The sequence below is a fragment of the Ramularia collo-cygni genome (assembly GCF_900074925.1).
Source record: "Ramularia collo-cygni strain URUG2 genome assembly, contig: RCC_scaffold21, whole genome shotgun sequence".
Lineage (NCBI taxonomy): Eukaryota > Fungi > Ascomycota > Dothideomycetes > Mycosphaerellales > Mycosphaerellaceae > Ramularia > Ramularia collo-cygni.
The window spans coordinates 124,275-139,010 of record NW_019716275.1 but is presented as its reverse complement, the minus strand read 5'-3'; the positions used below and the strand labels follow the sequence as shown (position 1 = coordinate 139,010).

At 52.5% G+C, this 14,736-nt stretch overlaps 6 protein-coding genes; 2 read left to right on the top strand and 4 right to left on the bottom strand.

Moving 5' to 3' along the window:
* Positions 1-655: 655 nt before the first annotated feature.
* RCC_10135 (uncharacterized protein) lies at positions 656-3,331 on the top strand (the record flags this gene model as incomplete). The annotated part of the gene is made up of 1 exon (XM_023775366.1): positions 656-3,331. One exon carries the CDS (start codon positions 656-658, stop codon positions 3,329-3,331), a length of 2,676 nt encoding a protein of 891 aa, XP_023631134.1.
* Positions 3,332-3,704: 373 nt separating this feature from the next.
* RCC_10134 (uncharacterized protein) lies at positions 3,705-4,808 on the bottom strand (the record flags this gene model as incomplete). Its single annotated transcript, XM_023775365.1, has 1 exon — positions 3,705-4,808. One exon carries the CDS (start codon positions 4,806-4,808, stop codon positions 3,705-3,707), a length of 1,104 nt encoding a protein of 367 aa, XP_023631133.1.
* A 457-nt stretch (positions 4,809-5,265) lies between these two features.
* On the bottom strand, positions 5,266-5,808 carry RCC_10133 (uncharacterized protein; the record flags this gene model as incomplete). Its single annotated transcript, XM_023775364.1, has 1 exon — positions 5,266-5,808. The coding sequence occupies one exon, from the start codon at positions 5,806-5,808 to the stop codon at positions 5,266-5,268; it is 543 nt and encodes a 180-aa protein (XP_023631132.1).
* Positions 5,809-6,261: 453 nt separating this feature from the next.
* On the bottom strand, positions 6,262-7,695 carry RCC_10132 (uncharacterized protein; the record flags this gene model as incomplete). The annotated part of the gene is made up of 1 exon (XM_023775363.1): positions 6,262-7,695. One exon carries the CDS (start codon positions 7,693-7,695, stop codon positions 6,262-6,264), a length of 1,434 nt encoding a protein of 477 aa, XP_023631131.1.
* Positions 7,696-8,754: 1,059 nt separating this feature from the next.
* On the top strand, positions 8,755-11,585 carry RCC_10131 (uncharacterized protein; the record flags this gene model as incomplete). XM_023775362.1 has 2 exons in its annotated part: positions 8,755-8,825; positions 9,002-11,585. The coding sequence occupies 2 exons, from the start codon at positions 8,755-8,757 to the stop codon at positions 11,583-11,585; spliced, it is 2,655 nt and encodes an 884-aa protein (XP_023631130.1).
* Positions 11,586-12,630: 1,045 nt separating this feature from the next.
* RCC_10130 (uncharacterized protein) lies at positions 12,631-14,210 on the bottom strand (the record flags this gene model as incomplete). XM_023775361.1 has 2 exons in its annotated part: positions 12,631-13,502; positions 13,559-14,210. The coding sequence occupies 2 exons, from the start codon at positions 14,208-14,210 to the stop codon at positions 12,631-12,633; spliced, it is 1,524 nt and encodes a 507-aa protein (XP_023631129.1).
* Between the last annotated feature and the right edge of the window lie 526 nt (positions 14,211-14,736).

The following is a 14,736-nucleotide window of genomic DNA, read 5'->3' as shown; positions in this document are numbered from 1 at the left end:
CACGAGTCGACCCGACCAGGTGGTCGATGGAGACCGGATCGTTCCATACGAAGCATCGTGGAGATGATAGACAATTGTTGATGTAGCTGGACGGCGTTGACGGAACGAAAGGGTAAGTTAGGTAGGGCTGTCTAATAACCTGCATGCCGTCAAAGGTAAATTCATTCTAGATCAAATGTGTTGGGGCCCAAAGAAAGTAGAGGTAAGGTACGCCCCAGGGGCCAGTACCTTAGCTGTACCATGCTGCCGAAGACCCTACTCCAGCACGATCGTCGTTCATGTCCGTCCGGAGGCGAGGCCCATTAGCAAGGGAGGCGTCTGCATTAGCTGATGGCAACCAGCGTTTAAGATATCGAGTCGCCCCTGTCTACCTGCAACACTGCCTCCACTGTCAAATGCCACGGATGAAACACCTTTTGTTCGCAATCTGGTGACATGTCGACCCCAGGCCGTCCGATCATATTAATACCAGAAGGTCCATTCATCATCGCGAGCTCGCCGGACAGGAAAACCGAACTGGAACTCTTTTGCCAGCGATCCGCATAGTAATAATCAAACCACCGCGACCCGGATCTGAGAGCTGAGGGCCAATAATCCTGCCGCCTTGCCCTTCCTTCATCACGCTTCCATAGTGCTTCCACGTTGTCGCACCAACATGGCTCGCGTGGGGGAACGGTCGGCGTCACCTTCCACCACCAATCGATCCAGCACCAACAGCTCCAGCAGCTGTAATTCCAAAGACCACGGCAAACCGCGGAGGTCATACTATCGCCTATTTCCCACCGTAGAGCCCACGCCGCCAGCATCGCCGGTGTCTCTCGTCAATCGGAGGGCGAGTCGGGCAAGTCTGCGAAATTCCTCTGCTTGCGGATCCTACCGCCGAAGATCATCATCCGAGGACAACGGCCGAGGCGCTAGTTCTCGGGACCCCCATTGCCCACCGCATGTCCTGACAAACTTTGCCACCTCCTCGCTCAACGATGGTCGGCAAGTCAGTCCACCTGAGCAACCAGCTCTGCGCACCGTGCAAGAAGATAAGCAACTTTCGGATGCTGCCGGGGTGCAATCAGGGCTGAACACCGCGCAAAGTGGTGTTGATCAGGCCCGAGCTTCTACGAACCACAATCACCGCAACGGTTTCGATAGCGTCCTCGTCCAGTCTAGCAAAGCTTGCGACACATCTACTGCCTTTGATATGGCCGCACATGGGAAATGCCACGATGGACCGGCGCGTCTGCCAGGGACTGTAACCACACCCGCCATTGGACTTGGACTCGACATACCGTCGACCCTGGATGCGGAGGATAACCAGCCAGGAACCATCTTCATGAGGACCAAACCCAGGCCGAATCTTCGCATTGCCATTCTAGAGGAGCAGAATAACGAGTCAGAGCCCTTGTCTCCACCAAAATCTTCGCGACACACGAGAGAAGACTCTACCGAGTCAATATCAAATGCGACCATGAATTCGTTGTCCCTGTCGCAGGACGGCTCGGCTGTCCGGGCTTCGGTGGCATTAAAACAGTCGATTGTCCCACTCAGTGCAGCGTTGAAAGTTCGCGAGCTCAATGTTGCGCCGCACGGAGGACGTTTACGAGCATCCAAGAGTTTTCCTGTAAAGCCAGTGGGGTCCAGCCAGGAATTTGATACTGCACACACAGCACGTCTTCAAGATCCACCAAACACCAGCATAGGAGTCCGGGCAGATCTCCCTTCTCTCACTTCCCGCATGAACAGGCGCGCTGCGGCTCCAGAGGCATACCCTTTAACAACAACCCCGGAACCCTACCCTCCTGCTCCAATGCGACCAGCGACCGCGCGAGCTGCCACAACAACCAGTGCAAAAAGCATCTCCCATGTAGACCAGCCACGACCGGTCTCCTCCGGGCAAAGCGCTCTTGCGACGGCCAGAGCAAATGTGGCGGCATTCAGCAATGTGGAAGTGCCGACCTGGAATGCCAGTTTCTTCGAGCAAACCCAGACTCCCCGACCCGAAGTGGCGTCACTCTTCTCCGCACCATTACATCGTGGGCATGATGGCATTTCGGATCCAGTGCGGACCCTAGCAGAGCTTTCGAAGCAGTGCGAGGCATTGTACGCCAGGCATACCTCTCTACGAGCACAGCGAGTGCAACTCAGCAGTGCCATTGTTGCGAACATGAACAGCCAAAAGTCTGGACCTGCCTCTGGTGATATGCTCCACGAGCAACTGTCACTTGCGGCTGTCAGCTCATCAATTGACATTTGCTTTGCAAAGTTGAAGTCGCTTGAGTGCCAGAGAGAAGATGCCATTGCGGTACTTGTTGCTCAGGCAAGTGGTCCCAGAAGAGACTCCGACAATTCCATCCCCATGTCTCGTAAAAGCTCGTTTGCGCCGTCCATGGATTCAGGCAGCCGACTAGCTTCAGGTCGCTCGACACCAGACATCCACTCATTGTACCGTTCAAATCGGCCACCGCCAATCAAGACCTACTCCTCCAGAAGCGAGACTGACCCTCWGCGGGTTAGATCACCGTTACCCCGGACATCCTCTCTTCCCTACGATAGCGGCACCGAAGCTGAACCCAAATATGATCGACTGGTTGCCCAACAGCCCAAACGATTGACGCAGATCAGTGAGCCTCCAGGCACCCCGGATCTATCTTTCGAGACTGCAGGCGCTTCATCGACCGCGGACGAAGCGGATGACGCTCCAAACTCCGACTTCTCCGACATGGACGACATGTTGGCAGAAGAGCTTTTCCGAAAGCCGCACCGGAAGAACGCCGATGGGAAGAGTATGAAAGCAGTAAAGGTTCTTGGACTCGAGCTTGAAGACTTACCACCGGGAACAACCCCTCCACCCGTATCTCCCATGAGCAGCCTCTTTTCCGGCGCCAAAAGGAAGAAAAGCAAACCCCCTCCACCGCTCAAATTGAAGAAAGATTCGGGTTCCAAAAGCTCGATCAAAGTCTCCCCCTTGACATCCAGCACCGTGCACCCCTCGGAGCAAGATCAGCGAGACCACGAACTCGAACTCCAACTCCAATCCTTCCCTCCCACCCCCGGCCGATCCGCCCCCGCTTCCTTGCCCCCTTCGGGCCCTCCTCGCGTGCCTTCTTCTGTCGGGACAATCACATCCAAACGCACGATCCGTCGCCACGACTCTCCCGTTACAAGAAGTAATACCGGGAAATCATCGACATCCGCGCATACCATCAATGTTTACTATGATTTCGATCCCGATGAGGCTTTACCCCCCATGTCTCACCAGGCTCTCCCGACTTTCCCTCACCGGCATCAGAGCCATCGGGCGATCTTCACACGTGCGGATACACCGCCTTCTCCTTGAATGTCTTTTCTGCTTGCTTGTCTGCTTGAGAACACTCGTTCATTATTTTATATATCCCCCTTTTTGTACAGTACTGTGTGTGTGTGAGCGAGCGAGCGAGCGAGCTACGAAAGTTTAACGATTTAATGCGTATAGATTACGCTATGATGTGACCATTATTAGAAGAGAAGGAAGGGAAGAGAAGGAAGCGAAAGAGGATAGATGGATGAGTCTTTGTAAAGAGGAGGGAAGGGCGAAGAAGCTGTTGTAGATAGAGAGAGATCAATCTGCCTAATGTTCCAAAACCATGTTGCTGAGGCGCATGATTGATTGAATGACTGACTGATACCATTTTTCATCTCATTTCCCTACAATCGTAGTAGTGTGCATGATGTTAGCCCTCTCCATCCTTCTTCCCCGAATCATCCAGCACGCCCGTAACGCGAAGCACCTTCTTCAGGCCCTTTTTCAAACCACCTTCACTGCCTTTTTTCCGCCCCCCTACACTCGGTTCCACGGGTCCTGCTTTTGGGGGCCACTCGCCGTCATCTTTCCACCCTTGCACAAGCGCTTTGACGAGGGTGGAGAGATTGATCGGGACCGAGGGAGTGCGGGATTGCAGGATGATTTTGCTGTAGATTTCGGGGTACATTGTGGTGGAGATGCGTSTTCGGATGGGATGGTTGGGGAGTAATGCTGGTGCGATGGGGATGAGAATTTCTTGTGGTGGTGGGGAGGAGTTGGTGGTGGTGGGTGCTGTTGTTATGATCCTGGTGTCGGGACTGGTTGCGGGCGTCGAGGAGATTTGGGATGTGGATGAGGTGGATGTTCGTGGACTGGAGGAGGATGTTATTGAAGATGTCTCCACCACCACTGAAGGGGTGGTTGTTGTTGTTGTAGTTGAGGTTCCCGAAGATTTCAACTCTGCGAATTGAACATCCGGTGCAGGACGCGCGCAACACCATTTATCTCGTCTGGTGATGAATAATTCCAAGCCTTTGTTCCACTGCATTTCCTCCCGCAACGCCTCGTGTCGTTTTCGTTTTCGCGCCAGACGGCGTTCTGTCAACTGCGCCGCCACGCTGTCCGGACCTTCGAATCGATATGCATTATTGCTCTCCTTGCTCTTGCGTTTGGATGATGTGCCGGTGGTGGTGGTACTCGTGGCGCTGCTCTCTCCATCCGTTTCCGAAGCCTCTTCTCGTTCCCGCCATTCCACAGGATCGAAATCGAGTCCCAGCACATGTCCCCCACCTGCTCCTGTACCGGCAGCACTCGGCGCATGGAACCTGAACCCCGCAATCTTCTCCTCCTCGTCGACAGCAGCAGCAGCAGTTTGAGGTCCTCTCCGCTCCGCCCCGCTTGACCGCCAAGCCGGAAGAGTTGGGTATTCCCAGTCATTACGAATCCTCTCCTTAAGAAGCCGGCGCGCTTCTCGTAGCTCCTCCTGCTGCTGATTACTTCGATGCGCGCCGGGTAAGCTCAAATGCAGCGTCATGACGACCTGCTTTTTCTCTAAACTCCCCCACCCGATTGAATCCTTGGGCCCGGTTCCGCGACGTCAAGGTAAAAACTCCAGCTTTTCCGGGTAGGCGTTCGCACTTGGATGCTGCTGCTGGTGATGAATATCCAAGATGGAAATGGGAAGAATAAGTACCAGCCACGGTTTTTCACCGTAGCGATCGCGGTCGCCTGCCAGGAAACCTCCTCTCCGTCCGCGGCGGGCGCACTCTGTATGTACTAGCTAGTGATGATGAGCACACGACTCGCGGGGTTGCAAAGGTCTGGGTCGCAGGATTTAGGTGATGAAGATCATCGGCAACGTCACTCCGTCTTGCCGAACCAAAGACGCTAAAAAATATACATGGTCCTTACTACATGAGCATTATCGATGAGAGTTGAAGGACCGTCTAATATGATTTGACATGAATACTGTAGATTTACTCGAAAAAGAGTTACATACTCACACAACTCGAATTATCCTTCGCAGGCGACCTATCACCAAGACCAGCCTCCAAATCCCGCTCCCTCGAAAAGTCCGTCATTTCTACGTCTTCTCCCGACTCATGCCCATACTGACTGCCCGCATTTCTCAAGAGAACAGGCGGTGGAGCAGCTACTTTGGGAGGGTCAGGCTTGCCATGCAAAAACTCATGAATAGCGTCATCACGTGCCTTTTCGTCAATGACAAAGTCAAACGAGTTCTTGCGCGGGAGCTCCTGTTCTGTGAATGCGAGGTCGACTTCTTCGAGATCATTGGGATTGTTTGTTGTTGAAGGGTGATGGGATTGAGAGGTTGTTCGCTCTGGTTGGCGAGGTTCTGGCTCGGATCGGCGGGCTTCTTGTAAGAGTTGAGAACTGTTGGTGTTGGTTAGCTCTTCTTCCGTGAATGCGAGGTCTACTTCCTCGAAGTCTTCATCTTCGTTTGTTGCTGGCCGTTGGGGCTGACGGGTTTCTCGCTCGGCTCTGGGGGTGGAGTTGGAGTTGGATGGAGTCATGGTGGAGGTTCACTGCCTGCAGTGATGATGAGGGATAGCTAGAATGAAATGTTGAGAAAGTTTGTCAAAGTGAGACCATGGGCTTGTTCTCATACATGTACCTTTGAGAGAACAAAGGTCCATGTGACTTGGCTTCCATTGAGACCGTGTCACGGCCTTTGTCTGCTTTGTTCCGCCTCCTTGTCTTCTTTGTTCCCCTCCTGAGACTACTCTCCTGGCTTTAGTTGTGTCGATGGTAGAGGAGAAGTGAGAGCAATGCCAAAGTTCAATAGCGCCACGCTGTAAGATTCTTATCGCTCATCCTCTATGTCAATCGCAGTGCATGTGAGCAACCCGTTTTTATAACCAACTCGCCGGCAGATAGTTACATTTCACACAGACAGACCTTCAAACGTACAGAAATCGACCTTTCCCAACCCACGACGCCTGTGATATGAATCCCTCTGTTACGAATCATCGTTTCCGATTGAGTGTGCTGAGCTTTGGCTGTCTCACAGCTTCAGGCTCATCGCTCTCCTCGGCGTCGGAATCCTCCTCGTCCTCGTCGGATGGCGCGTCGGAGTCGGCCTCGTCGTTGGAGCTCTCCTCTTCACCAGATTGCTCTTCTGCTTCAACATCGAGCATACCGGCCTCATCTTCCTCGTCGGTCGTGTCCTCTTCGCTGTCGTCGTCCAGACCGTTCACCGCACCATTCGTTGTGTGCCCATTCGCAAGGTCATCGTCATTGGCAGAGCTCTCGTCTTCAGTTTCCTTGATCCGCAAAGTCTTGCCTGACCGCCGTGTTGCTGCGTTCCCATTCTCCTCCTCCTCATCACTGTCGGACCAATCTTGCCCTTGACCTTCCACATAAAGCACATTCTCCTCATCATCCAGATCATCCGCGTTCGCAGCCTGTGATGCGGCTTGTAGGCCCTTTCTCAGCTCCAGTTGCGCACCCAAGAAATCGAGCTTTCCCTTGAGCTGAAGAAGAGGCTGCAGTCCATTCGCACGTTCGCGCACCACCGTGCCCAATGACTTGAGCTTCTTCATCAGCTCTGGCTGGTTTGCCAGGTATCCTCCGTGAGTGACCAGTGACCATTGCACCCAAGCCATCAGCTTGCCAGTCCGTCCGGGTCGTTTGTGTATGCGCTCTGCTATGCATTCCAGAAGAGTGGCCACTTGATGTGACTGTTGTCGTTGGATTGTTGCACGGATGCTCCCCAGGTCGTTTACGCGGAAGCAGTCTTCCAGGAGGTCCTTGTCTTTAGTTTTGAGCGCTTGTGCCAATACAACACCCAAACTGGAAGATGTTACGGCTGTGCGGTTGTGAGAATCAGATGTGGGGACTAGGCTGCGACCATTGGGGTCTGAGACCTGCAAAGCCTTTTGCACATCAATGGGATCGGGGTGTCGAGCTTGCAGAAGATCTCCAAAAGTTGCATCTGCAGCATCAGTCATTTCCATGTCCGGATTGTGGGAGGCGGCATGTCCATTCGCCAGCGGCTGCGCTGGTCCATCGTCCGCTTCCTCCTCCGCATCGCTCGAATCGCTGTTACTGGACAGCGAGATTATGTCTGCCTCGGCGGCATGTGCAGGTGCAGGTGCGTCTTCATCTGAGGTATCATAGTCGGAGTCGGCATTGGCGGGCTGCACGGCGGCGTGAGATTCGTCGACTCGCGTGGACTTGGATTGTACCGCGCCATTCGTGAGGCGAGCATTGAGCTTCTTGCCTTTGCGGGCGTCCTCATCGACCAGGAATGCGAGACCAGAAGCAGAAGCAGCGCCGGACCGTGCTTGAGGTGTTGACGCCTCTGGCACGTGAGATGATTTCAGGCGTTTCGAGGCAGGCGGCGGTGATGCAACATGGGCGTCTGCTGGCCGCTGTCGGGATCGTTTGGTCGAGCTCATTTTTGCAGCAGGTCCTAGCTGCGGATGCGGGTGTTTTCGGTGCGGCGATGATGTTCTGGGTGGAAATTTTTGAGAGGCTGCAGCACGGACACTTTTTTCAGGGTAGGTCAGGAAGTACCTTACGAATCATCCAATCCATGAGCTTACCGACGGAGGAGAACAGACCTGCACTCAACACCCTCTCTCATCTCAAAGATACAAAATTATGGCGAGCCAAGCATACTGGATGCTTTGGTCATGCAGCATCATCTTCTTGTACATACAATACAGCCAGGAATGATAGACCGGATCTTCGCTCCTATTCATCAACACATTTGATCGGACGTCGGATAYTGTTGGACTTGGACTTGGAGAAGCGTCGCAGTCAGATCTTTGACACTGACTGACGCGTGCACTTTCGACTCAAAGAGTTGGCACGACACTACGGCTTCACGTTGGGGACATGCACTTCCAAGGTATCTATTCCACGATGGTTTGCCCTGACCTCATTTCTTGCAGAGTCCAGGTGGCAGCAATGGCTACCTTAGCCGCCCCTCCCTAGCCATACACCCGGCCTCTTCCATCGTTCCCGCCGCCGCATCCCCATTGCCGCCGCCAGCTCCTTCCACCTCATGAAAGAGACAGCCATTCTTTGGTCTCATAATCCTACTGCCTGGTGGTGATTCCCGATAATTATCGAGGTGAGAGGAGGAGGGTGCCCAGGCCGGCGGGCTGCGCTAAAGCTAAAATAGGCTAGTCAAACTCTAAAATGTCGGTGGCTCCTGCTTTTCTATTATCTTTCTGATCTCAACTTCTTGCGTCCCTTCCCTCTCGCGAAATCCACTCGGCCACAATTCCGCGCATTTCGACCGCATTCGCAACCGGCCATCTCACCTGACCTTGACTCATCAAAAACACGTGCGCATTTATCCAACGCGTTACGATACTTTGTCTTGGAGTACAAATACTCGAGTGTTCATCAAATCGGTCGCGCATAATCATCGCAACTGGCGCAAACATTTGACGCGCGCGCGATATCACGTGCACTGGCCACCTAAATATACTTGCACCTCCGCCGCCATGGCTTCCGAAGTCGCGCAGACAGACCCGGCGCATACTTCACTGCAAAGTGAAGCTCCCGTCACCAATGGGTATGTTGTCCTGTCCCTTCACACGTCGCTTCCATCGTTGCCTGGTTACTTCTTCTTGTCGCTTGAATCACAACAAATGTCTTTTAATCTTCACATACTTTGCGCGTTCATCACTTCAACAACAACGACAACGACAACAACAACATCAATCGTTCCATCACTAACGCGGCCACCAGCGACCACGAACAAGCCATGGCAAGCGACGGTGTTCAAAATGTTGATGCGTTTGAGGAGAATGCGACTTTACCAAAAGTCGACATGCCACTCGACCCTGCCGTGGCGGGTGAGTCGCAGTCGCAGTCGCAGCACGTGTCAAAACCTGTTGAGGATGTTGCGCCAGGTATAGCTGCCGTCTCAGATTTCATTCCCAAAGAAGCGCCAACCTCACATCCCACTCCCCCTCCAGACGAGCCTCTTGGATCCTCCGAGGCCAATGTTGATGTCGAAATGACAGAGTCTGATGCCTTGCCAAAAGAGGATGCGCAGCTTGAAACGAAATTGTCGACAGCACCTTCACTAACAGCAGAGTCTGCGCCTGCGCCTGCGCCTGCAGCCTCATTATCGGAACCCAGCTTGGTGCGGCAGCGGGAGGACGACGGAGAGGAGGACGAGCCGGCTGCGAAGCGTAGCAAGGTTGGAGGTGACCTTGCGCAAGAGGAAATGTCTGCCGAGATGTCTGCAGTCGCCCTGACGAACGGGTCTCAGGCTGAATCAGCGCAGCAGCCAGCTGATGCGCCTGCCGCAGACGCGCCTGCCAAAGACGCTCAAGATCTTTCCGCGCCGGAGGTAAAGCCAGATGCGGTGGCGTCAGTCGAGCAACCAACAGAAGCGTCGAGTGGACTTCCAGACGCTGCTGAAACATTGACCACACAAACTGGCGAACCCACCACAGCTGCACCAACGATCGAATCCAAGGCGACTACAACTCCAGCCCAGCCTGCTCCAGCTGATTCAAAACCGCCCGCTGGAGGAGTAACAATGCCAGCACAACCCACAGCTGCCCCACCTATCAATCCGACTGCTGCTGCTCCATCAGCTGCTCCATCAGCTGCATCAAATGTATCCGCAGCCCCAACCTACAGCAAATCACCCATGACGCAACATCAGAAAAACTTCCTCCAAGACAAGATGAAGAATCTGAAGAAGACCAAGAACTCTGCTGCGTTTCTAAATCCCGTCGATCATGTAGCTCTCGGCATTCCTTCCTACCCGGACATCATCAAGAACCCCATGGACCTCAACACCATGGAGCAGAAGCTCAAGTCCGGCAAATATCACACAGTGCAGGAGTTTGCCGATGACTTCAATCTCATCATCTACAACACCCAAACCTTCAACGGCCCTCATCACGCAGTGACCCAAGCTGGTGCGGCAATGGAAGCATATTTTAGGAAAATGATGGAATCCGTGCCCAGTGCCAGCGTGGCGCCTCCGCAGAGAACGCAGGCTCCAAAGAAGGCATCTCCAAAGCCTGCAGCACCCCCGCGCAGAGAAGCACGAGCTCCGGCACCACCTGCTGCAGCCGCACCTTTTGCTCTGCAGTCAGATGGAGTACCACAGATCCGACGGGAATCCACCGCGAATCGTCCAGCTCGCGCGATCAAGCCTCCACCCGCCAAAGAACTCACCTACGCGAAGCCGAAGAGAAAGGAGCATCAGCTAGAATTGAAGTTTTGTGATTTCGCCCTCAAGGAGATTCGTAGCGGGCGATACTCCCATTGCAATACGGTATTCCTCACGCCCGTGGACCCAGTCGCCCTCAACATTCCGCACTATCGCCAAGTTGTGAAGCACCCAATGGACCTGGGCACCATGACCCAGAAGCTGAAGCAAGGCCAGTACGCGAAGGCGTCGGAAGTTAAGAGGGATTTCGACCTCATGATCCAAAACTGCCTTGCGTTCAACCCCACGGGTAATGTGGTGAGGGACATGGGCATCTCGCTTCAGCGTGAGTTTGAAGCCTTGTGGAGAGGAAAGGAGAAGTGGGAGAAGAGCATGAGGTCGACTCAGAATGGCAACTCATCTGTCGATGAAGATGAGAGTGGGGACGACGAAGACGAGGAGGATGAGGAGGAGGAAGCTCCTGCCCCCAACGCTCAAACGATTGCCGCTCTCCAAAAGCAACTCGTGGACATGCAGAATGCTCTTGCCGGCCTTCACAAGGCTCCCAAAGCCAAAAAGGCCAAGGCTGCGAAGACAGCGCACAAGAAGAGCGGAGGCACGGCAGCTCCCAAGCAAAAGGCAGCACCGCCCAAGCCCAAAGCGAAGAAGGTCAAGATCGTCTCATACGAGGAGAAGCAGGAGATTTCAGAGGCCGTCGGCAACATGTCTGTTGCCCAGGTCGAGGAGCTCACTCGTATCATCACCACCAACTGCAAGAAGTATGCTGAGCAGGAGGAGATGGAGCTTGAGATTGACGACCTCCCCAACGATGTGCAGTACATGCTTCTCCAGTATGTACGCAGCATTTTCGGCAACCCGAACAAGGCCGCTCGCGGCCCATCACCTGATGAGCTGGTCGATGAGGATGACGAGTTCGAGCCCGAGCGTGTCAACAAGCGCGCTGGTGGGAATGGAGCTGCCAAGCGCAAGAAGCACAAGCCCATGGGTAAGGAGGAACAGCAGATGGCGATTGACAACATTCAGAAGCAGCTTGCTCAATTCGAAGGCGGCGGTGGTACCATGCCCGCCTCGAACGGGTTCGGTGGAGCCGGCGAGACTTCTGGCGATGATGAGAGCGAGGAGAGCGAGGAAGAGTAATTCGATTGATGAAATCCATCTGCTGTCGTGGGGTCTGACGGATTTGATGATGATGAATGAGAGGATGATGGATTGTTGCTTGCTTTTTGTGACGAAAAGCAGCCTGCATCCCAAATGCCCGAGGGCTTTGTAGAGTAGTTTTGAGCCCGGATGTATTAACTCCATCAATTTGGAACACATTGCTCGACACAAATGCAGGAACTTTTCATCCTCATCATCATCGTCATCATCGCAGAGAAGGAGTGGTGGACTGTACCGGTGCATTACAGCCGTTCTTACTTCGTTCTGAACTCTGTACATTACATCCACCTATACACATTATCACACCCTTTACGACTGACGCTTTTCATCTAACTATCGCATTCCGATTCGAATGTTTTCTCATTGGTTGGTTGGTTCTTCCTGATGTGGTATGGAGTGGAATTAGCGGGAGGTATCTCATTCATACCTGGTAGGAGAGGTGTTATGGCTAGTTCTACTTCTTTTAGGGTGAGATTTAGAAATCTCATGAAGAATAATTCTACTACTGCAGCTGATTGGTGGGTACATTCCATGACTTTGGAGGGTTTCATTTTCATAGAATAGTAGGTTATTAATGAATCGTTCAGATTTCTTTTCCTGTTCGGTAGGGTCGGGCAGGGATTGATTTGGAAATGTAAGGTAGGTTTCTTGGTTTGATGCCGCCGAGCTTCTTGAGCTGGTCCGGACGACGACTTCTTCAGGAAGCTTCCTGGGATTTTGAGAGGGCTGCCTGTTGGTATCTAGGAGTGGGAAGACGGATGCATGCATGGTTTGAGGCTGAGTGTTTAGTATAGGAGAGCTGGATGATTATTGGTGGATCAATCAGTGTATATGGTACTTATGGTTGAGATGTGCTGAGCATTTAGTCTGCAATGGTGGATGGATTTACGACATGCGTCTATTGTTATCCTGTAGTGGCACCACTTCATTGTGGTGGACCGTGTACATTCCTTCAAGCTGTGGTACCACATCCTCTCCATACACATACACACACCACACACAAAATACCATGTCCAATATCTCCTCAAGATAAAATCCAACTCAAGTCTCGACCCTCCGGCTGAATCTCCGGCGCGAAATCCAGAAACCGTTCACGACTCAATAGAATATATTCCTCATCAAGGACTTCAGACGGCTCAGGCACTGCTTCCCCACCAGTAATCATGAACTTCTCCATACGCGTCGAGAAAGGATAGACGGCCAGCTCCCCCGTTCCTAGACTGAAAGTATGAGTGACGGTATCCCCATGGCGGAATTCTCCCCGTAAAGCCATGTGTTCTAGATAGGGAAATTTGCCGCCTAGATTTGAGAAGCAGGTCTGCCAACCTGTTTGTTCTTCCTCTTCAATTCGTAGGTCACAAAGACGGAGTCGGGTGAGGGTCGCCTTGTGGCGTAGGAGGAACGTCTCGAGAGCTTCTGGTGTTGTGGAAATTGATCCGAGGGTGAGGGAGCGGAGGAGGGGAAAGTGAAGTCCACCACCACTACCACCCATGGCTTTGCCCAAGTCGATGTGGTCGAGCATGTAATAGGGAATGTAGGGAAATTTGATAACCAAAGTCTGGAGATTAGTGGCTTTGGCCAGGAAATTTGAGAGGTGTCCGCGGTTGAAGATTGCGTGCATTTCAACTAGCTCGTCGTCGTCAAAGTTATCGATTTGTTGGGTTTCGTCAAAGATGCTTTGACCAATGTTCCATTGAAAGTGCTTTGCATGCTGAAGCATTTTTCCGAAATTCGACCTTAGGGTTGTATCTTGGACGAGGAAGTGGTAATTTACATCTCCTAGGACGATGGTCTCGAGGTGGGTTCCGGCATCTAAGGCTCCGAGTAGAAGTTGTGAGGAACAGTGGATGCTTTTGCTGTGGTCTGGTCCATTGCTACCATGGGGAAGTACCACTCCTGGTTTGTTTCCTAGTTAGCGATGTATGTTGTATATGTGTCATGGATCAACATACCTCTACGAAAGGCAGCGCTCCTTTCAGTTGTATTCCTGCGGACAGCGTCACCGGACGTAACCCATACACTCTTCAATTTGGGGCAGACTTTGAACAACGCCGCGGACTTTTGGCGTAAAGTATCACTGGAGTCCAGGGCGCACTGTTGCGTATACAATTCCGAATAATAAGCATACTCTCGGTCCAACTGCTCCTGATCAATCCGATCAGCCTGGCTGCTACTGCTTTCAACCTCCGACTCTCCAATAATCCTTGAACTTTCCCCGCCGCCCTCTAGCATCTTTGCGGGCGAATCAGTAGTCATCGACATGTCAGAAAGAGCAGCGTCTCCTTCCTCTCGTTCCATTTCTCGACGCTTAATATTCCATTCTTGATACGATAAAAGTCTGTGGAAGCGATTCGCCTGCAACCAAATCGCTCGGATACCTTTGGCGAATTCCTCCTCCTGGTGGGTTGAGGTTGTGGCAGCAAGAGTTTCGAGAAGTTGGAGACTTTCGTAATTGTAGTAGATGCTCAATTCTCGGATGAGATGTCTGTTGGCCACTTTGCAGAGTCTTTGGTTGGAGGCGAGGCGGAAGTTTTGGATGGATTTTGTGTCGCAGGAGTCGAAAATGCGAGTTAGTAGTTCGTTGGATAGGTCTTGGAGTGACATTGTTGATGAGTGATGAAGCACCGAGCGATGGATGATGGAGATTAGTAGAGAGATGGAGATCAATTGCCGCCAAGAATCATGTGGCTCCACGTTGAGACTGCAGGTAGGATCTGACACCCCTGCTGACATTTATTCGTCCCCATCTTTTTCATCGTCACCTCTTCATCATCTTCCTGCTCCTCTCCGCATCCAGAATCGTTACTTCGCAAAACGATGACTTGTTCATTGATATTTGGTGGCTCCGCGTTCGCTCATCATTATACAGAACTCCCAAAAAGTCAAAGACTTGGCGTGTTGAGTAACTTGCCTACCTATAAGTAACTAATAGGATTGCAAAAAATATCACGCTGTTCGCAGCACGAGATGAATAGGTAGCTCACCTCGAAGATATGATTGCTCGGCAAACATTTCCTACCGCTGCTAAATTAACCTACGTCGAAGATAATATCAAATTTCCCCGTCACCCTGTATAGCCTAAGTAATCGTCGGGCAGTAGGCAAGAGGTTGTCGAGTAAATTATAACCGC